This window comes from Sapajus apella, unplaced genomic scaffold, assembly GCF_009761245.1.
Source record: "Sapajus apella isolate SASKATOON/1434 unplaced genomic scaffold, GSC_monkey_1.0 scaffold48, whole genome shotgun sequence".
Classification (NCBI taxonomy): Eukaryota; Metazoa; Chordata; class Mammalia; order Primates; family Cebidae; genus Sapajus; species Sapajus apella.
In genome coordinates this window covers 17,658,779-17,682,935 of record NW_022436988.1, presented here as the reverse complement: position 1 = coordinate 17,682,935, position 24,157 = coordinate 17,658,779, and the positions used below count along the sequence as shown (strand labels likewise).

Sequence of the window (24,157 nt, the reverse complement as noted above, 5' to 3'; positions counted from 1 at the left end):
CACTGAGGGACTGTGGGGGTAGCCTGCTTGCCCTCCCCCCATACTGTGCCCTAAGCATTGCTTCCATTTGGCTGTTCCAGACTTGTAAACTCTATAATAAACTGGCAAGAGAACTGCAAATTTTTATCCTCTACACTGTTAGAACCAAATCTTTCAGTGAATCTCCCAAAGTGTTGAAATTGCTGTTGTCATTCACCAGAAGAGTAAAGTCACTGCCCTTGGTGACGTAACTGAGGCTGCATTTAAGAATGTATGATAGGAGGCTGAGGCAGGAGAATTGCCTGAACCCAGGAGGCGGAGGTTGCGGTGAGCCGAGATCGCGCCATTGCACTCCAGCCTGGGTAACAAGAGCGAAACTCCGTCTCAAAAAAAAAAAAAAAAAAGAATGTATGATATGCTCAGGTAATCCACCCAACTCAGCTTCCCAGAGAGCTGGGACTAGAGGTATGCACCACTACACCCAGCTATTTTTTAAACTTTTAGTAGAGATGAAGTTTTGCCATGTTGCCCAGGCTGATCTTAAATGAACAGTTTAGGCTACCAGAGCCATCTGTAAATACCAAAGAAATGACATACCCTGAAAGTGATCAAACAAAGTCAAGAATCTGAGACAGTAAAAGTGTTTCCGTGGTCCTCTTTTTATTAAAAAAAAAGAAGAAGAAAATAAAAGCAGCATGTTTAATATAAATTTATAACAGACAATTATAAATAATGACAAATTTCATCAAAATCACATTTTAAAAGTTAAAACTAGAAAGATGTTTTTCCTGAGAAGACCTCTCCTTGGTCATGGTGAAACACAATGATGGGCACACAGTGACCTAAATTTGCCGAAGCAATGATTCTGACTTCTGTTATAGGTGTTCCAAGAGACTCCTGCTACATAACAGCTAAAGTGTGGGGAAAAAACACTATTTGAAACACTGCTAGTCTCAAAAGAGGCAGGGGAAAGTTCCAAGAATCCTCCTCAAATTAAAAAAAAAAAAAAAGGGAGTGGGGGGACTGAGTGAAGGTGGTACGTGAGTGGCAGGTAGGCAGACGGTCAGGCTAGCAGCAAGACTGGTATAGGAAACCTGAAGCTTCCTCCGCAAGCTGAGAACTCAAAGAGGGAATGAAGTGATTCCAGGAAAATATACTAAATTCCCACTGCAGGTCCACAGAACTCCCAACTAATTCAGTTCAAAGAATATATTCAGCATCTAAGATCACCAAACCCCTCAACACTTTGGGAGATTCAAAAAAAAAAAAAAGCCACTATGACAGAGTCCACAGCAGACTCAACACACAGCCAGCAGCAGAGTCAACAAAAAAATCCCAGAATTAGGTCCCCAAAGACTGTTAGAGACCAAAAAGAAAACAGTTGTGATATATAATGTTTTCAAAAATAAAAAAGTACAATCACAAAGATGAGCTATCAAAGAAAAATTACTAGGAATAAACAAAAAAAATATGTATTTTTTTGAGACAGGTTCTTACTGCTGCCCAGGCTGGAACGCAGTGGTGTGATCACGGCTTACTGCAGCCTCAACCTTCCCAGGCTCAGGTAATCCTCCCAACTCAGCCTCCTGAGTAGCTGGTACTATAGGCATACACCACCACACCCAGCTCATTTTTAAATTTTGTAGAGATGAAGTTTTGCTATGTTGCCCAGGCTGATCTCAAACTTCTGGACTCAAGTGATCCATCCAATTCAGCCTCCCAAAGTGCTGGGATTACAGGCATGGGCCATTGTGCCAGCCCCAAATAGATTTTTTAATGGTTTAGATATAAAAAACAGGATCTGGAGGCTATTATCCTTAGCAAACTAAAGCAGGAACGGAAAACCAAATACTGCATGTTCTCATTTATAAGTGGGCACTAAATGATGAGAACACATGGACACATAGAGAGGAACAACAGATACTGTGGCCTATGGGAGGGTGGAGGGTAGGAGGAGGGAGAGGACCAGCAAAAATAACTAATGAGTACTAGGCTTAGTATCTGGGTGACAAAATCATCTGTACAACAAACCCCCATGACACAAGTTTACCTGTAACAAACCTGCACATGTACCCCTGAACTTAAAAGTTAAAAACAAGAAAAACAATTATTGAAATCAAAAAATGAACAATTAACAATTATACTGATAAAATGTAGAATTTCATTTCGGGTCATTTTGTTTAGAATTTTATAAATCTATAGCCACACATGGGAGAGTGATAATGCACTGATTAAAAGAGCAAAAAAGTGGAAATAATCTATATGTCTCATGGGGAGCTGGTTTAAAAAAATGGAATGTTGGCTGGGCGCAGTGGCTCACACCTGTAATCCTAGCACTTTGGGAGGCTGAGGCAGGCGGATCACAAGGTCAGGAGTTCAATACCAGCCTGGCTAACATACTGAAACTCCATCTATACTAAAAATGCAAAAATTAGTCAGGCATGCTGGCACATGCCTGTAGTCCCAGCTACTTGGGAGGCTGAAGCAGGCGAATCGCTTGAACCCAGAAGTGGAGGTTGCAGTGAGCTGAGATCGCACCATTGCACTCCAGCTTGGGCGACAGAACAAGACTTCATCTCAAAAAAAAAAAAAAAAAAAAAAGGAATGTTATACAGTCATACAAGGTAATACAGATCTGTATTTCAAGACTATAGTCAATCTGTAACATAACAAATAACAAGGCATTAATCATTGTTTTAAAGATAAATGTAAAACATGATGAAATGAGATTTCTTGAATAAATCTAGGTATCCTGGATATCTTTATAAAGTTTGTTTAAAAGAGTCTGACTTTGTTTTAAAGTTTGTTTTAAAGAGTCTGACTTTGCAATTTTATAAATATCTTTGAATAGTGATATTCTAACACAATTTAAATATTTATAGTATACTTTGATAAAAGATCCTCCATACTTACTAGAGGATCCTCCAAAAGATAAAAGTTTTTAAGGTAATAATGGGGGATAGTGAATAAGAAAAATAATCCCGAGTGTTACTTCATAAAATCATCATTCAAAATATATGTCAATATTTAACATGAATATTCTTAAAGCTTCACAGAAATCCTTTACTACTCATTAATGAAAAACTGACATGTGTCCTCTGGAATAAGTGCCTATTACCAACAGTGGTGCTTAAAGCTATCTCAATTTCAATTTCTGTTGCCAGCTTATATGCTATTCTTTCAACAGATAATTCAAAGTCAACTTTCTCACTATTGTAAATCATCTAGTTTTAGATTTTTAAAAATCATGATCATTTAGATTTTTAAAAATCATGATCACTTTTATTCTATGCATTTCCTACAAATGATTTCTAATTATTTTAAAGGAAAGCTTATTATTGACCTTCAACTAGATAAACAGAATCCAAAAAACTTTTATTTATATAATAAAACTGATTTTGAGAAGTTAGGCCCTTGGATTATTTTAAAGTAAGTATTTTTTTTTTTTTTTTTTTTTTTGAGACGGGGTTTCGCTCTTGTTACCCAGGCTGGAGTGCAATGGCGCGATCTCGGCTCACCGCAACCTCCGCCTCCTGGGTTCAGGCAATTCTCCTGCCTCAGCCTCCTGAGTAGCTGGGATTACAGGCACACGCCACCATGCCCAGCTAATTTTTTGTAGTTTTAGTAGAGACGGGGTTTCACCATGTTGACCAGGATGGTCTCGATCTCTTGACCTCGTGATCCACCCGCCTCGGCCTCCCAAAGTGCTGGGATTACAGGCTTGAGCCACCGCGCCTGGCCTAAAGTAAGCATTTTTAAGTAAGCTTTAAAAAAATGTAAAAGTTCCTCCCCACTACTTTTTATTTATTATTATTTTTTTAGAGATGGAGTCTTGCTCTGTTGCCAGGCTGGAGTGCAATGGCACAATCCTGGCTTACCACAACCTCTGCCTCCCACATTCAAGCAATTCTGCCTCAGCCTCCCGAGTAGTTGGGATTACAGCCACGTGCTACCACACCTGACTAATTTTGTATTTTTCTTAGAGACAGGTTTTTACCACGTTGTCCAGGCTGGATCGAACGCCTGATCTCATGATCCTCCAGCCTCAGCCTCCCAAAATGCTGGGATTACAGGTGATAGCCACTGTGCCCGGCCCCCACTACTTTTTAAAACAGCTTATACTGTCAAGACATAGAAATGGCAAAAATGATAATGAGTTAAAGCATATTCCCTTGGTTGCCACCCTCAAAGGATTCTGAACTCTGTAACACAAAGGAAGATATTTTCATTATCACAGTTTTATTTATAAATAGAGAGTATCAAAGCAACCCAAGACTAGCCAGTCACATCTGTTTTTAATTCAAATACACAATAGAGTCCTGAGTATAAGCTTTAGGAAGGAAAAAACAACGCTCTGTGGGTTGTTTTGGGGGGTTTGTTTTGTTTTGGAGGAGGGAGGCTGCTGTGCTTATAAAATATCCACATCCTACAAATCCTGTGTATATGCAACATACAAAGTTGCTTTAGAATTTGATTTAGAATTCAAGCTTTTTTGCAGTTTCGACTGGACTACTTGGTACTTTGCATGTATTCATTAAAAAGTAACTGAAAGGGCCAAGCATGGTAGCTCATGCCTCTAATGCCAGCACTTTGGGAGGCGGAGGTGGGCAGACTGCTTGAGCTCAGGAGTTAAGAGGCTAGCCTGGGCAACATGGCGAAATCCCATCTCTACTAAAAATGTAAAAATTACCAGGGTGTAGAGGTACATGCCTGTAGTCCCACCTACTCAGGAGGCTGACGCAGGAGGATGGTTTGAGCCCAGGAGACAGAGGTTGTAACAAGCCAGGACTACACTACTGATCTCCAGCCTGGACAGCAGAGCCAGATCCCATCTCAAAAAAAAAAAAAAAAAAAAAAAAGCGGGGGGGAGGGATGGAGGGAGGAAGGAAAAAAGAATGTTTCAAAATTATAGTAAATCACTAAATTCATTTGTGTGTCATCTTTCTGAGTTAAAAGTAACTGACATTTTGGTTAGTACATGCAATGTCTGCAGCTGAAATACACAAGTTTGGATATTTAAATTAAATTAGGGCCAGGAACAGTGGCTCACGCCTGTAATCCCAGCACTTTGAGAGGTTGAGGCAGGCAGATCACCTGAGGTCAGGTGTTCATGACAACCCTGGACAACATGATGAAACCCTGCCTCTACCAAAAATACAAAAACTAGCTGGGTGTGGTGGCAGGTGCCTGTAATCCTAGCTACTCAGGAGGCTGAGGCAGGAGAATCGCTTGAACCTGGGAGGTGGAGGCTGCAGTGAGGTGACATTGGGCCACTGCACTCCAACCTGGGCAACAGAGCGAGACTCCATCTCAAAAAAATTAATTAATTAATTAAATTAGGTTGTTTTCTACAGTAAAATGAAATTTTATTAAGGAACACATAAAAGAACATGGAATATATTTATGAGGTTAAATTTTTTTAAAGTTTTCTTCTTAAGCTGAACCATAATTGAGAATTTTATCAACCCACTACCCTTTAAAGGGTATGCTTTCTATGTTTTTCCCCAGGTCAATTTTCTTTTCCTATCCTCTTCTTTTTTTTTAGATGGTGTCTCGCTCTGTCACCCAGGCTAGAGTGCAGTGATGTGATCTCGGCTTACTGCAGCCTCCACCTCCCACCTTAGCCTTGCGAGCAGCTGGGACTACACGAATTTTCTTTCTCTTTTCTTTTGAAATGGGGTCTTGCTCTTTTGCCCAGGCTGGAGTGCAGTAGTTCAACCAAAGCTCACTGTAGCTTCAACCTCTCCGGCTCAAGCAATCCTCTTACCCTAGCCTCCCAAGTAACCGGGACCACAGATATGCTCCACCATATGTGGCTGATTTTTAATTTTTGGTAGAGATGAAGTCTCTCTATGTTGCTCAGACTGGTCTCAAACTCCCAAGCTCAAAGATTCCTCCTGCCTCAGCCTCTGAAATTGTTGGGAATACTGGTGAAAGCCACCCTGCTTGGTACCCCAGGACAAGTTTCAAACTCCTAAAAGATCCACGTTGTGGGCCGGGCACGATGGCTCATGCCTGTAATCCCTGCACTTTGGGAAGCTGAGGCGGGTGGATCACTTGAGGTCAGGAGTTTCAGACCAGCCTGGCCAACATGGTGAAATCCCATGTCTACTAAAAATACAAAAATTAGCTGGGCGTGGTGGCATGTGCCTATAGTCCCACCTATTCGGGAGGCTCAGGCAGGAGAATCACTTGAACCCAGGAGGTGGAGGTTGCAGTCAGCCAAGATTGCACCACTGCACTTCAGCCTGGGCGACAGAGAGTGAGACTTCATCTAAAAAACAAACAAACAAAAAAAAACAAAGAAAAACAAGAGATCCATGTTTTTGTTCCACTTTTTTTAAGGGGAAGCAAGGGAGGGACTGGTAAGGGAGGGGAGAACTGAGGTAGGACTGCAGAGAAGTAGATAGCACTTTCTACTAAATGTCAACACTGAAATAACTATCAGAAGAGTCAAATTCCTACATAAACTATTTTTAAAAGGTAAAAATTTCTTAAAAATCAAAGAAATCCTAGGTGAAATGGCTCTTTGATGGTCTAAAGAGTACTTAAAATACGTTCTTACCTGGGCACTCGTGGATCATGCCATGTGCTCACACCAGTCTGTGTATGTAGGAAATACACCTGACCTTGTTGTGTTGTCCTCTGTTCTGTAAAATTAATAAACACATAATAAAAACATTCAGAATGTCCAGATCAAAGACAGTTATATACACTAAGATGCTACACTAATAGGGAAAAAATTCCAAATTACGAATCTATTTATTTTTTTTTTTTGAGACAGAGTTTAGCTCTTGTTACCCAGGCTGGAGTGCAATGGCGCGACCTTGGCTCACCACAACCTCCACCTCCTGGGTTCAGGCAATTCTCCTGCCTCAGCCTCCTGAGTAGCTGGGATGACAGGCACGCGCCACCATGCCCAGCTAATTTTTTGTATTTTTAGTAGAGACGGGGTTTCACCATGTTGACCAGGATGGTCTTGATCTCTTGACCTCGTGATCCACCCGCCTCGGCCTCCCAAAGTGCTGGGATTACAGGCTTGAGCCACCGCGCCCGGCCCTATTTTATTTATTATTTAAAAAAAGCTTTACAAATCATTTGTTCTGTCCTTTGGAAACAATTTTATAAATCATGAGGGCCACAGGCCAGCTATCCAAAAGTAAACTAAACTTAGAAGGTGGCTCAAATACTAAATATGTTGCAATGGAAAACAAATCAAGATTGTCACAATACTAACAATTAAAACATTTTAAATGATGTAGAAAAGGCTCTGAGGAAGAGGCTGGCCAACATTAGGAAGATTTGAGGAGGAACTTCCAGAAACTTTCAAAGAGTTTGGAGGTTGATGATGCTTATTATGCCTAATTTTATACCAAAACTTATGTTTCCTCTTTGATGGACAAAGGTGTATTCTCAAGATTACATGTGAGCTCAAAGAGAAGCAAACCAGATGAGATACTAGGGAGACATTCTATGTCATAAACAGGTAGATATGCAAAAATAACCAAGTTAGAAAGAAGAGGACTAAAGAGCAAACATGCACACTGGGGAGAAAAAGTCAAGAATTAAATGAACTCAAAGCCCTTGGAAAGAGAGAGGAAAGGCCGGGGTGAAGAGAACAATCTAAAAAAGGTTTCTTTATGGTGGGTTTTTTGTTTTGTTTTCTTTTTTTAAAAAAAAACAACAGGATTACTTTTCTTTAAACAAAGTCTAATGAGAAACTTCAATACATAAAACAATAAAACTATTAGTAATATTTATTAGTAATAAATCTAATTTGTTTATAAACCTATAAAGTCAATACATTTGAACTTTAAACTTTTAAAAATTATAAACATAAAATCATATTATAGAGGACAGCCATAATAATTTCAGCCTTAGTATCCACTTTATTTGTATGTTTTGGTTGTACAATTTTTTAAACCCAAATCACAGAAATATTGTAAAAGTATAACCACTCCCACTCCAAAGAGCTTGCCTTATAATCTCAAAGAGAAATGGCAGGAGAGAATTTATTCTCAGGTCTAAACATTAATAATAACAGTTAAAATTTGCTGTGCCAGACACTGTGCCAGCATTTCATGAGATTATATATCACTGATTTCTTGCAACAAACCTAGATGGTTGGTGCTATTATTTTCCCCTACAGGGGACAAAACTGAGGCCAACGAGGTTAAATAATGTGCTGTGTTGCATGGCAAAGCCAGGATATGAACATAGGTCTCTCTGTCTCTCAAGCCAATAATTTAGTATGTGCTAAAAGTTAACCTTTGAGTCATTGCACAGTTAACGCACAAATTTTTTCAAATTAAAGAGCTAAAATACATTTTAAAATAAAGTTAGAATCATGCATTTGCAGGAGAGTTTTTCAAAATATTCCTGAGTAAAATAAAACTTGGCTTTTTTTTTTTTTTTTTGAGATGGAGTCTTGCTCTGTGGTCCAGGCTGGAATACAGTGGCACAATCTTGGCTCACTGCAACCTCTGCCTCCTGGGTTCAAGCAATTCTCCTGCCTCAGCCTCCTGAGCAGCTGGGATTACAGGCATGTGCCATCATGCCTGGCTAATGTTTGTATTTTTAGTGGAGATGGGGTTTTCACCATGTTGCTCAGGCTGGTCTCGAACTCCTGACCTCATGATCCGCCTGCTTCGGCCTCCCAAAGTGCTGACATTGCAGGTGTGAGCCACTGCACCTGCTCCACCTTACCTTCTATACAGTGCCTATTTACAAAATAGTCTCACTTCATTTCATATGCTCTTCATACTATCTTTGTTATAAGGTAGTCATCTCACTTCATCCCAAAAGAGCACAAACGCTGAAGTTAAATGACTAGTGCAATGTCAAACTGTTGGTTAGATCGTCCTCTACCACTTCAAAGACTTTCAAACTTGGGAGGTTTTATATTTATATTCATGCAAAATCCCTAAGCCCAGATTAATAACTTTTTTCAAAACTGATTTTCTGACTTCCTCAGCAAGCTGAATTCAGTAAACTACATTATATTTTTCTTTTGCTAGTTGTCATACCATAGCCTTCTGGTAGGTCTGGAGGAGTATGTAAATGTGTCCTGCTCATGTAATTTCTATGTCGTTGTGACCTGACTCTTCTCTCAGCCAGTCTGGGATCTGAAGACTGTCCACATGTTGCACCATTTGTTCCACTAATTGGAGTGTTCTCATCAACAAAGCAGCTAAGAGGTCTGCCAGGGCTAGAATACTCAGATGCCGGTCTATTGAAAATTAACAAGAAAAAGACATTATCAATTTAGATATCAAAAGTAGTGTTCTCTAGACACTGTACACTACAGTAACAATCACTTATCATATCTGAAAACAGAATGACTAATACAAGTATAATGACTTCAAGAACTCTGAGTGAAAGCAAACCTGATGTCTCTTAAGTACCAAAGAAACCCAAATGATAAGCATGTCGTCAACTATGTATTTAAATGACTTTATTTTAATTACATTTGATATAAAATCTACATATATCTGTGGATGTGAGTACTGGCTTACAAAACACTGCTTGATCTAACTACAGCCTTTCTCTCAGACCTGACTTCCCACCATTCTCCCTCCCACTCTGCTTCTGCCACACTCACATCTTCCTGTTCCATGAGCTTGCCAAGGTCGCTCCACCTGAGAGCAGTTGCTCTTCCTTCCACCTGGCATATTCTTTTCTCCTACTTTCCCTAGGCCTGGCTCTTTTTTGTCATTCCAACCAGTTTATTATTGCCTCCCAAGAGGTCCTTCAGACCTCTCAATCTAAAAATGTCACCCAGTCATTTGGCAATACATCACAAAATGAAAGAAGACAGTTTGTCTCTTTAAGGATGTTCTAGTCTACTATTGCAGATCTTCCAAAAAAAAAAAAAAAAATCAAGAGTTCATTCTTAAATTAATATGGCCAGGTGTGGTGGCTCACACCTGTAATGCCAACACTCTAGGAGACCGAGGCAGGCTGATCACTTGAGGTAAGAAGTTTGAGACCAGCCTGGTCAACATAGCGAAACCTGTCTCTCTTAAAAATACAAAAATTAGCCAGGTGTGGTGGCAGGCACTTGTAGTCCCAGCTACTCAGGAGGCTGAAGCATGAGAATCGCTTGAACCTGGGAGGCAGAGGTTGCAGCAAGCCGATGTCATACCACTGCACTCCAGCCCAGAGCGGAACTCCATCTCAGAAATAAATAAGTAACATTTGGCCGGGCACAGTGGCTCAAGCCTGTAATCCCAGCACTTTGGGAGGCCGAGGCGGGTAGATCATGAGGTCAAGAGATCGAGACCATCCTGGTCAACATGGTGAAACGCCGTCTCTACTAAAAAAATACAAAAAATTAGCTGGGCATGGTGGCGCGTGCCTGTAATCCCAGCTACTCAGGAGGCTGAGGCAGGAGAATTGCCTGAACCCGGGAGGCGGAGGTTGCGGTGAGCCGAGGTCGCGCCATTGCACTCCAGCCTGGGTAACAAGAGCGAAACTCCGTCTCAAAAAAAAAAAAAAAAAAAATAAGTAACATTTAAGACAACAATCATCCTTTCATAAATGATGAAATTAATTTTACTGGTTAAATCAGAAGGAAATGGACTTTACTTGAACACTGACACAAGTACATGTTCATTTATGCTCAAATATAACAAAAATGAATACTTCAATTAATTTCCTGGCAATTTAATACCAGAAATGCAACTTGGCAACATGAGCTAAGCTTTCATCTGAGAATCATAAAGTAAAACAGAAAACTTTGTGATCCAATGAGTTAAGCAATTTGTCCTCAATAAATAAAAATAGGTGCAGCTAATGAGAAGAATTTGGTATTTTATGCCTAGTGCCAGTCCTGCTCAAGAGGAGGGAAATAGGAAAAACAAAACACTGCACAAGATGGCAAATTCTGTTCTCACTTAAAAGAGTGGGGAGAGGGGGATTCAGCCACTTAGACTATTTCTTTTCAGTTATTTAAAAAACATCTCTTCGCAGTTTCCAAAAATTATCTTACATCCCAATGCCTTTATACATTAGGTTCCATGAAGTGACTATACTTGACATTCTTCAAGATTTAGTTCAAAGATTCCTCTGCTTAACTTACCAATTTAATTCATTCAATAATTTTTTTGTTTAGTTTTTTTTTTTTTTTTTGAGACTGAGTCTCACTCTATCACCCAGGCTGGAGTGCAGTGGCACAATCTTGGCTCACTGCAACCTCTGCCTCCTGGGTTCAAGCAATACTCCTGTCTCAGCCTCCTGCAGAGCTGGGATTACAGGTGCCCACCACCATACCTGGCTAATTTCTATATTTTTAGTAGAGACGGGGTTTCACCGTGTTGGCCAGGCTGGTCTCAAACTCCTGACCTCAAGTGATTTGCCCACCTTGGCCTCCCAAAGTGCTGGGATTATAGGCATGAACCACTGTGTCTGGCCATTTTTTTTTTTTTTTTTTTTTTTTTTGAGATGGCATCTCATTCTGTCACCCAGGCTAGAGTGCAGTGGCATGATCTCAGCTCACTGCAACATCCGCTTCACAAGCTCAAGCAATCCTCCCACCTCAGCAGCCCAAGTAGCTGGGACCACAGGATGTACCACATACCCAGCTAATTTTTTGTAATTTGTTTGGTAGAGACGAGGTTTCATCATGGTGCCCACGCTGGTCTCGAACTCCTGAACTCAAGTGATCTGCACACCTCAGCCTCCCAAAGTGCAGGGATTACAGACATGAGCCACCACACCTGGCATCATTCAATAAATATTTATTGGGTACAACTGCAGGCCCTGGAGCTACAATGACAGCATGACCTGTCAAAGTGTTGAAGATAAGCTTTAAAAAATAATAATGGCATCTGTTATAAGATCTACTGATCTCCAACAGCATAAACCAAGAAAAAAAATCTAGTAAAGCTGACAGGTAAGTAGAAAAGGACTTTGGGAGGGTGGCTAGCAAGACCATGGGAAATATTTTTATGTCCTTACCGTGTTGGGCGCTCCCATTGTGTAGTTCTTGTTATATGGTTTAGATACTGAATTCTTCCAGAGGCAGTTCGTCTTTCTTCCCAGCTTAAATAAAAATATTGAGTGATAAGGCATTAATAGGAAACTTGGATATACAATGTTTTCAGTGCAACAAGCAAGCCAGTAAGACATCTGCTGTTACAAATCAGGAATGTCAACCTGAAATAACAATTCACAGAATATTGAATTTTTTCAACTTATTTTAGAACTGCATAATATATTTTATGGGATTCTGAAGCTTCTAAAGTATTTATGATAAGGTGTAACAAATATTTTCCATCAGCCAAACTCTGGTAATTTTCAATATGAGCCATAAAATTAATTAAGATCATAAAACTGGTAAATAGAATAGTAAGGCTTGGGACCCAGGTAGTCTAAAAATATAAATTACATATATCATTTTTAAAAATTAAATTTCACTAATTAAAAACATATAAAAACTTTAAAAGCATTTATCTGCCCAAACTAATTTTTTAAAAATCAAGACCGTTGGCTGGGCACAGTGTCCACACATGTAAGCCCAGCATTTTGGGAGGTCAAGGGAGGTGGATCACCTGAGGTCAGGAGTTCAAGACCAGCCTAGCCAACATGGTGGAACCCCATCTCTACTAAAAATTCAAAAACTAGCTGATGTGGTGGCATCTGCCTGTAATCCCAGCTACTCGGGGGCTTGAGGCAGGAGAATTGCTTGAATCCAGGAAAAGGTGGTTGCATTGAGCTGAGATTGCACCACTGCACTCCAGCCTGGGTGACAAGAGCAAAACTCCATCTCAAAAAAAAAAAAAAAAAAATCAAGACCACTACTTTCTATCAACTCTTTATCATAATTCATTTAATGAAAACAAGGCAAATGACTATAGAAATGTGATAATGTTAATATTTCTATAAAGGTATTGACAGGGGTTGAAAGGCTCTAAAAACAGAAAGTGGTCCGGGTATGGTGGCCATGCCTGTAATCCCAGAATTTTGAGAGGCCAAGGTGGGCGAATCACGAGGTAAGGAGTTGGAGCCCAGCCTGACCAATATGGTAAAACCCCGTCTCTACTAAAAAAAAAAAAATACAAAACAATTAGCTGGGCATGGTAGTGCGTGCCTGTAATCTCAGCTACTTGAGAGGCTGAGGCGGAAGAATCACTTGAACCCAGAAAGCAAAGGTTGCAGTGAGCTAAGATCACGCCACTGCACTGCACTACAGCCCGGGCAGCAGTTCAAGGCTGCATCTTGGCATTGAAAAAAAAAAAAAAAAAAAAGAAAGAGATGCTAGGATTTTTCCTCCCTGTGATTACAATTACACTACAATAATGTAGGGCAAGTTTAGAACAATAAGCCTTTTTACTGCTGGTACTCTCTCAATATTGATTAGTTATTTCACCCTAAATTTCCTCTTCAAAAATACCATAATCTACCTCACATCCATAAAAAAGCTAACAGACATATCTGGAAGCTAAAGTGATCTATAAATAGTTAATTATAGTAATTTTTAACAGTTTAAACAAAATGAGTAAATACTGTAACCTGGGTATAAAGTTTTGTATAAAAATAATTGGAGTTGGCCGGGCGCGGTGGCTCAAGCCTATAATCCCAGCACTTTGGGAGGCCGAGGCGGGAGGATCACAAGGTCAAGAGATCGAGACCATCCTGGTCAACATGGTGAAACCCCGTCTCTACTAAAAATACAAAAAATTAGCCGGGCATGGTGGTGTGTGCCTGTAATCCCAGCTACTCAGGAGGCTGAGGCAGGAGAATTGCCTGAACCCAGGAGGCGGAGGTTGCGGTGAGCCGAGATCGCGCCATTGCACTCCAGCCTGGGTAACATGAGTGAAACTCCATCTCAAAAAAAAAAAAAAAAAAATAATTGGAGTTAAAATTTAACCATTTATATACTTAAATGGATACAATTTATTATATGCAAGCTATAGCTCATTGAAGTTAATTAAAAATACTTTGAATGTTAAAAATAAAATCAGAAATGAGTCAGAACTAGTATCAAGAAGAGCAATGATAAAAATCATGGTTCTAGAATCAAGACAGGTTTGTGTTTTGGCTCTGCCACTTACTATGTGGCCTTAGGCAAATTACTTAACTTCTCTAACTCTTAGTGTTTGAGGGTAACAAGAGTAGTAGCAATAGAAATAATAGTAGCTAAATTATTTATTAAGCACTTATTTTATGTAAGACACTGTGCTGAAGTGCTTTACCTGAATTATTTCATTTAATCCTCTAAACAGTTTATGGAGTATGTACTATTATCACTCATACTCTTTTGTAAACAAATATAAACCAAAGACCATGGAAATTAAATAAATTAAGGTCATAAAACCAGTACACAGAAGAATAAGGATTAGAATTCAAGTGGTCTGGGCCGGGATCCAAGATGGCCATTTAGGAACAGCTCAGGATTGCAGCTCCCAGTGAAAGCGCAGAGGCTGCTGCAGGTGATCCCCAGGCAAGCAGGGCCTGAAGTGGACCTCAGCAGACCTACAGCAGAGGGGCCAGACTGTCAGAAGGAAAACCAAGAAACAGAAATAACCTCATCATCAACAAACAGAACGTCCACTCAGAGACCCAATCTGAAAGCCAGCAACTACAAAGACGACAGGTGGATAAATCCATAAAGATGGGAAGAAACCAGCGCAAAAAGGATGAAAACGCCCGAAACCAGAACACCTCTCCTCCTACAAGGGATCACAACTCCTCACCAGCAAAGGAACAAGGTTGGATGGAGAACGAGTGTGATGAAATGACAGAATCAGACTTCAGAAGGTGGGTAGTAAGAAACTTCTGTGAACCAAAAGAACATGTTCCAACCCAATGCAAAGAAATTAAGATCCTTGAAAAAAGATTTGATGAAATGCTAACGAGAATGGACAAAATAGAAAGGAATATAAGTGAATTGATCAAGCTGAAAAACACAACACGAGAACTTCGCGAAGCATGCACAAGTATCAACAGCCGAATTGATCAAGCAGAAGAAAGGATATCAGAGGTCGAAGATCAACTCAATGAAATAAAACGGGAAAGCAAGAATAGAGAAAAAAGGGTAAAAAGGAATGAACAAAGTCTCCAAGAAATGTGGGGCTATGTGAAAAGACCTAATCTACATTTGATAGGCGTACCTGAATGCGACGAAGAGAATGAATCCAAGCTGGAAAATACTCTTCACGATAATATCCAGGAAAAATTCCCCAACCTAGCAAGGCAGGCAAATATTCAAGTCCAGGAAATACAGAGAACACCACAAAGATATTCGTCAAGAAGAGCAACCCCAAGGCACATAATCATCAGATTCACCAGGGTCGAAATGAAGGAGAAAATACTAAGGGCAGCCAGAGAGAAAGGTCGGGTTACCCACAAAGGGAAGCCCAACAGACTCACAGCAGATCTCTCAGCAGAAACCCTACAAGCCAGAAGAGAGTGGGGGCCAATATTCAACATCCTTAAAGAAAAGAACTTTCAACCCAGAATCTCCTATCCAGCCAAACTAAGCTTCATAAGTGAAGGAAAAATAAAATCCTTTGTGAACATGCAAGTACTCAGAGATTTCGTCACCACCAGGCCAGCTTTACAAGAGCGCCTGAAAGAGGCTCTACACATATAAAGTAACAACCAGTACCAGCCACTCCAAAAACATGCCAAATGGTAAAGAGAGTCAACACAATGAAGAATCTGCATCAACTAATGGGCAAAACAGCCAGCTGGCACCAAAATGGCAGTATCAAATTCACACATAACAATATTAACCTTAAATGTAAATGGACTAAATGCCCCAATCAAAAGACACAGACTGGCAAATTGGATAAAAAGCCAAAACCCATCGGTGTGCTGTATCCAGGAAACCCATCTCACATGCAAGGATACACAAAGGCTCAAAATAAAGGGATGGCGGAAGATTTACCAAGCAAATGGAGAACAAAAAAAAAAGCGGAGTTGCAATTCTCATCTCTGATAAATTAGGCTTTAAAACAACAAAGATCAAAAGAGACAAAAAAGGACATTATATAATGGTAAAAGTATCAATGCAACAAGAAGAGCTAATGATCCTAAATATACAGGCACCCAATACAGGAGCACCCAGATACATAAGGCAAGTTCTTAATGACTTACAAAGAGACTTAGACTCCCACACAATTATAGTGGGAGACTTTAACACCCCATTGTCAATATTAGACAGATCAACCAGACAGAAAATTAACAAGGATATCCAGGACTTGAACTCAGACCTGGACCAAGCAAACCTAATAGACATTTACAGAACTGTCCACCCCAAATCCACAGAATATACATTCTTCTCAGCACCACATCACACCTACTCTAAAATTGACCACATAATTGGGAGTAAATCACTCCTCAGCAAATGCAAAAGAATGGAAATCATGACAAACAGTCTCTCAGACCACAGTGCAATCAAGTTAGAACTCAGAATTCAAGAGCTAACCCAGAACTGCACAGCTTCATGGAAGCTGAACAACTTGCTCTTGAATGTTGACTGGATAAACAATGAAATGAAGACAGAAATAAAGATGTTCTTCGAAACCAACGAGAATGAAGACACAACATACCAGAATCTCTGGGACACATTTAAAGCAGTCTCTAAAGGAAAATATATAGCAATAAGTGCCCACATGAGAAGCAAGGAGAGATCAAAAATTGACACCCTATCATCAAAATTGAAAGAGCTAGAGGAGCAAGATCAAAAAAACTCAAAGTCTAGCAGAAGACAAGAAATAGCTAAGATCAGAGCAGAGCTGAAGGAGATAGAGACACAAAAAACCCTTCAAAAAATCAATAAATCCAGGAGCTGGTTTTTTGAAAAGATCAACAAAATAGACAGACCACTAGCCAGATTAATAAAAAAGAAGAGAGAGAATAACCAAATTGATGCAATAAAAAACGATAAAGGGGATATCATCACAGATCCCACAGAAATCCAAACCATCATCAGAGATTATTACAAACAACTCTATGCACATAAACTAGTAAACCTGGAAGAAATGGATAAATTCCTGGACGCTTGCCCCCTCCCAAGCCTAAACTAGGAAGAAGCTGAAACCCTGAACAGACCCATAACAAGGTCTGAAGTTGAGGCAGCAATTAAGAGCTTACCACCCAAAAAAAGCCCAGGTCCAGACGGGTTCACAGCTGAATTCTACCAGACATACAAAAAGGAGCTGGTACCACTCCTTCTGAAATTATTCCAAACAATACAAAAAGAGGGAATTCTTCCCAAATCATTTTATGAGACCAACATCATCCTGATTCCAAAACCCGGCAGAGACTCAACAAGAAAAGAAAACTTCAGGCCAATATCCATGATGAACATAGATGCAAAAATCTTCAATAAAATACTGACAAACTGATTGCAACAGCACATCAGAAAGCTTATCCACCATGATCAAGTAAGATTCATCCCAGGGATGCAAGGCTGGTTCAACATACGCAAGTCTATAAATGTAATTCACCACATCAACAGAACCAAAGACAAAAACCACATGATTATCTCAATTGATGCAGAGAAGGCCTTTGACAAAATTCAACAGCCCTTTATGCTAAAAACCCTCAATAAGCTAGGTATCGATGGAACGTATCTCAAAATAATAAAAGCTATTTACGACAAACCAACAGCCAATATCATACTGAATGGGCAAAAACTGGAAGCATTTCCCTTGAAATCTGGCACTAGACAAGGATGCCCTCTCTCACCACTCCTATTCAATATAGTACTAGAAGTTCTAGCCAGAGCAATCAGGCAAGAAAAAGAAATAAAGGGCATTCAAATAGGAAAGGAGGAAGTCAAATTGTCTCTATTTGCAGACGACATGATTGTATATCTAGAAGACCCCACATCGTCTCAGCCCAAAAGCTCCTGAAACTGATAAGCAACTTCAGCAAAGTCTCAGAATACAAAATCAATGTGCAAAAATCACATGCATTCCTATATACCAATAACAGACTTAAAGAGAGGCAAATCAAGAACGAACTGCCATTCACAATTGCCACAAAGAGAATAAAATACCTAGGAATACAACTAACAAGCAACGTAAAGGATCTCTTCAAGGAGAACTACAAGCCACTGCTCAACGAAATAATAGACGACACAAACAGATGGAGAAACATTCCACGTTCATGGCTAGGAAGAATCAATATCGTGAAAATGGCCATACTGCCCAAAGTAATTTACAGATTCAACGCTATCCCCATCAAGCTACAAATGACCTACTTCACAGAACTGGAAAAAACCACCTCAAACTTCATATGGAACCAAGAGAGAGCCCGCATAGCCAAGTCAACTCTAAGCAAAAAGAACAAAGCGGGAGGCATCACACTACCTGACTTCAAACTATACTACAAGGCTACAGTAATCAAAACAGCATGGTACTGGTACCAAAACAGAGATATAGACCAATGGAACAGAACAGAGGTCTCAGAGGCAACACAACATATCTACAACCATCTGATCTTTGACAAACCAGACAAAAACAAGCAATGGGGAAATGATTCCCTGTTTAATAAATGGTATTGGGAAAACTGGCTAGCCATGTGCAGAAAGCAGAAACTGGACCCCTTCCTGACATCTTACACTAAAATTAACTCCAGATGGATTAAAGACTTAAACATAAGACCTAACACCATAAAAATCCTAGAAGAAAATCTAGGCAAAACCATTCAGGACATAGGTATAGGCAAGGACTTCATGACCAAAACACCAAAAGCATTGACAACAAAAGCCAAAATAGACAAATGGGACCTAATCAAACTCTACAGCTTCTGCACAGCAAAAGAAACAGTCATTAGAGTGAATCGGCAACCAACAGAATGGGAAAAATTTTTGCAGTTTACCCATCTGACAAAGGGCTGATATCCAGAATTTACAAAGAACTAAAACAGATTTACAAGAAAAAAACAAGCCCATTCAAAAGTGGGCAAAGGGTATGAACAGATACTTTACAAAAGAAGACATACGCCGGGCGCGGTGGCTCAAGCCTGTAATCCCAGCACTTTGGGAGGCCGAGGCGGGTGGATCACGAGGTCAAGAGATCGAGACCATCCTGGTCAACACGGTGAAACCCCGTCTCTACTAAAAATACAAAAAAAAATTAGCTGGGCATGGTGGTGCGTGCCTGTAATCCCAGCTACTCAGGAGGCTGAGGCAGGAGAATTGCCTGAACCCAGGAGGCGGGGGTTGCGGTGAGCCGAGATCGCGCCATTGCACTCCAGCCTGGGTAACAAGAGCGAAACTCCGTCTCACAAAAAAAAAAAAAAAAAAAAAGAAGACATACATGAGGCCAAGAAACATATGAAAAAATGCTCACCATCACTGGTCATCAGAGAAATGCAAATCAAAACAACATTGAGATACCGTCTCATGTCAGTTAGAATGGCGATCATTAAAAAATCTGGAGACAACATATGCTGGAGAGGATGTGGAGAAATAGGAACACTTTTACACTGTTGGTGGGAGGGTAAATTAGTTCAACCATTGTGGAAGACAGTGTGGCAATTCCTCAAGGACCTAGAAATAGAAATTCCATTTGACCCAGCAATCCCATTACTGGGTATATATCCAAAGGATTATAAATCGTTCTACTATAAGGACACGTGCACACGAATGTTCATTGCAGCACTGTTTACAATAGCAAAGACCTGGAACGAACCCAAATGCCCGTCGATGATAGACTGGACAGGGAAAATGTGGCACATATACACCATGGAATATTATGCAGCCATCAAAAATGATGAGTTTGTGTCCTTTGTAGGGACATGGATGAACCTGGAAACCATCATTCTCAGCAAACTGACAGAAGAGCAGAAGATCAAACACTGCATGTTCTCACTCATAGGCAGGTGTTGAACAATGAGAACACATGGACACAGGGAGGGGAGCACTAAACACTGGGGTCTGTTGGGGGGAAATAGGGGAGGAATGGTGGGGGGTGGGGAGTTGGGGAGAGATAGCAAGGGGAGAGATGTCAGGTGTAGGTGATGGGGAGGAAGGCAGCAGATCACACTGCCACGTGTGTACCTATGCAACAATCTTGCATGTTCTTCACATGTACCCCAAAACCTAAAATGCAATAAAATAAATGGGAAGAAAAAAAAAAGAAAAAGAAAAAAATGAATAGTTAAAAAAAAAAAAAAAGAATTCAAGTGGTCTGATTTCAGAAGGATGGCTATATGCTGCCTTCTAAGATGCTGTGAGAATTAAATGACACAATGTACATAAAGTGCTTATAATAGTATCTGACATATACATGCTTCATTAAATGTTACTATGTTATTTTAATTACTATTACACAAATTGTCCATCCCATCCCTCTTAAATACAGCAATGGTTCTAATTTAGCACTTGCATGCCCTGTTTTGAATTTAAGCAAGCAAAAACTTTTTAAAAATAGATAATATTTACAAAAGAGTTATATTTGTCAAGAAATTTCATGTGTCTCCTAGGCAAAACTCTTAATAACCAAATTTAACACATTTAATTTGTGACAAGATGCTCCACTAATTTTATCATTGGAAGAAAAATCTACATTCAAGTTAAATATACAATGAACACTAACTTATTTCTATTCTTTTAAGGATATTATCTATATATTTCTCTAATGATTTCAGTGACATTAGCTTACCCGTCTGGTAAATCATTATCAAATAAACGACTGCAGTCCACAACTTGTCCTCCTGTGCCTATTCGGTCTCTGGACTGAAGACTTACTATTAAATGACAGAAATATTACTAAGATTCATTGAACTAGAAAGAATTATTATAATAAAAAATATCTATCTTTAAAAGACATCTGATTTAGCTTATTTTAATAATTCAGAATTACCTCTTTGGTTTCTATTAAAATTTATAATTTCTTTTCCCATAGATTTTTCCCTTTAGAGTAATGTTAGAATTCTAAAGTTTTCTACACTTTACCATGTTCATAGAAGAAGCCTAATTCCTTTTTTACCACAGTAATGGTGCATAGCAGGGTCACTACCCACCATGGACCATCATACAACATTAAAAATGCTATAGATTTTGCAAGTCTTAATGCACAGTTAAAAAAAAAAACAAGTAATGATGCTATAGAAATGTAATTACAGGCCAATAAAAAAAGATGTTTATGATAAATTTAAACCAATTTTTAAAAATCAGTATAATCTCATTAAAAAAAAAAAAAAGCATAGAAAGGGTATACATCCTAGTGATAACAAAGATGACAGGTTATCCTTCCCATACTCAAACACTCCTCCCACCTCAGCCTCCCCCTGTAGCTGGGACATAACAGTTTTAAACAAGGAAAAAAGTTTGTACTCCTTGAATAAATTATCTCAATTTGGGAGATTTTTTTTCTTATGGTAACGATTCTAAAAAAGAATAAAGCAAAGTGCACCAAAATGTTTGCAAGTTTCAATGTTATAATAGCAAAAAAATGAATTTTAATTATTAAGTTGTGATATATCTATATACTTCATCCTTTAAAAATCATTAATTACAAAGATTATAAATACTAAAAATGATTATGGTAAATGAAAGAAAGCAAAGCAAAAATTTAATGTTCACTGAAATTGAAGACAAATATATACATTTTATATACATATTTATGTATATAAAAAATACTAGAGTAGAATAGTTTTTAAAGTTAGTTTTCTAGCGTCCTTTTCTCCATTTTCCAAAAAGTATATATAGCTACTTATGATTATTTGTTAGAGGGCTAATTCTGAAAGAACTGGAACTTATTCTGTTTTTGAATGACAGAACTAAAGTAGTCTAGCCTGCCTCTCTGATCAGTGGTGACATCAGATTCTCATAGGAGCACAAACCCTATTGTGAACTGCACACACAGGGATCTAGGTTGCCCACTCCTAATGAGAATCTAATACCTGATGATCTGTCACTGTCTCCCATCACCCACAGATGGGACCATCTAGTAAGTACATAATAAATATAATGCACTCCACCCCCACCCCCAGTCCGGCCCATGGAAAAACTGTCTTCCAAGAAACTAGTCCCTGGTGCCAAAAACGTTGGAGAGTGCTGGTGTAGAGACTTCACAGCAATAACCACAATAACTTTGCTATGTGGCTACTCTGGTAGTTCTCTATGAACCCAATTCACTGCCTTGTAAAATGAAGTCCTTCAAGTACCTTCAGTAACTAAATCTTTCTGATGGGTTCATAACAAAATAATATTATTCTAAGTTCTGCTCTATCATGAAGTGTGACATTCCTACTGCATTTTTCTTCTTCTTTGTTTTTTTTTTTTTTTTTTTTTCTGAGATAGAATCTTGCTCTTGTCACCCCTCTGGAGAGCAATGGCACAATCTCGGCTCACTATAATCTCTCCCTCCTGGGCTCAAGCAATTCTCCTGCCTCAGCCTCCTGAATAGCTGGGATTACAGGTACCCGCCACCATGCCTGGTATATTTTTATTAGAGTGTATTTTTTGTAGAGACGGGGGTTTCATCATGTTGGCCAGGCTGGTCTCGAACTCCTGACCTCAGGTGATCCACCAACCTCGGCCTCCCGAAGTGCTGGGATTACAGGCATGTGCCACCACACCTGGCCACATTTTTCTTCTTTAATTTAAAAAGCCTCTAAGATGAACAGTGTCCTTCCATACTAGGCATTTTGATCAAAGCTCTATCAATTCTTAAGAAAGGTCTCAGCAAATTTTATGTCAAGATCTTCCCCCCAGGTCAATTCAAGATACCCTAAATACCATGTAAGGCTACAAAGTGCCTCATGAGTAAGGTAACAATTTCTTACTTTTTCAAGTGTTACACCACCATTGCTCATTCTGTTTTTTTCAGTTAGCATAGATTTCAAAGCTGTAAAGCATTAAACATTAAAACATGTTCAACAGAATGTTCTCTTCTTACTAATACTAGTTTTAGAATTATTATCAGTACACTTTAATAATGTCTATAAAGTTTGAACTCAGTGCTCTACTTTATTAGGATACTTTGAAAGAATTACTTCCTAAAGGATCTTCACAACATTTTTTTTTTTTTTTTTTTACATTAAAGTTTTAAAAATTAAGTTAACCTGATCCTGGATTCACTGTAACATTTTACCTGATTCATTTAATTCAGGCCAACACAATGAAGCTACAGTTATTATACTTTGATTTAAAAGGTATTTAGACCTTAGGTCAGTTTGAATGAAATCAAAATTCATTTAACTTTAAATTCCACACTTACCTACTATCTGTCCTCTAACTGTATCATTGTCATTTGGCCCAAGTTTACATAAATCCAACCTCTGATCTATTTGAAATCAACAAAGAAAGCAATTAAAAAATTAGCTAGTATCAGAGATACTAACAACTATAGAGTGACAATAAATTTCCACAATCCATTAGAAATCAAACCTATCATTTAAATTCTTTAAAGAATTCAAATTTCAAAAACTATGAAACACTGGTGTATTACACTGTCAACATGCAGTCACTTTCTCTCCAAAACTTTTAGGCCACTTTAGTCTGAGTCTTAATAGTTGTTGGTGTTAAGGAATTTATCCCTGAGTCTTGGTTTTCTCACATATAACAATATATGAATCCTCATAGTTTTTAAGGATTAAATCAGAGAATTATGCCAAACTCTTAGCATAGTGTCTGGCACATAACTGGTCAAGAAATGTTAGTTGTCATTATTATTTTTTAACTAACCATTTCAAATGACATGCACACAAAAATGTATTAAAAAGAAGCCAAGAATAAACTGTAAAATCTGGGTTTGCATCAGTTCTGCCACTAATTCATTTAGGAGCAACTCATTTTTTCTCTCAGAAGCCTCATCTGTAAAAGAGATATAACACTGGTCTGACCCTAAAAGTTATAGTAAGGAGCAATGTCACCTGGTTTTACTTTGATTACAGCACTTATAGCTGAATGCATTTACAACTGTATGCCATTTGTCTACTTATTTTGTGAATTGATAAAAGGAGGAGGCCATATCTTAGTCTTTGTATTTTACACTCCAATCTGGTAGAACATTGCATAGGCAGGTGCTCAATAAATATTTGATAAATTCAATATTACTGCACATCAAAAAGGTCAAATTAATACAATGAAATATTCACAAGAAACAGAAAAATCCATGCCCCTAAACTACAGTCCCTAGTTATCTAACCAAAAATACATTTTTCTCTTTGCAAAATAAATGGGTGGCTATACAGTAGATTCTGCAGAGCAACT

At 38.9% G+C, this 24,157-nt stretch overlaps 1 protein-coding gene across 2 annotated transcripts in view; it reads right to left on the bottom strand.

Moving 5' to 3' along the window:
- Window positions 1-24,157, bottom strand: part of SMURF2 (SMAD specific E3 ubiquitin protein ligase 2) — a 124,089-nt gene that overhangs the window by 27,882 nt on the left and 72,050 nt on the right. For both annotated transcript variants that reach the window (XM_032241964.1, XM_032241965.1), the window contains 5 exons: window positions 23,163-23,228; window positions 20,601-20,685; window positions 11,938-12,021; window positions 9,006-9,208; window positions 6,545-6,629 (listed from right to left, as the gene is read on the bottom strand). In XM_032241964.1, the coding sequence (XP_032097855.1) occupies window positions 6,545-6,629; window positions 9,006-9,208; window positions 11,938-12,021; window positions 20,601-20,685; window positions 23,163-23,228 (523 nt within the window). The remainder of the gene's footprint in view (window positions 1-6,544; window positions 6,630-9,005; window positions 9,209-11,937; window positions 12,022-20,600; window positions 20,686-23,162; window positions 23,229-24,157) is intronic.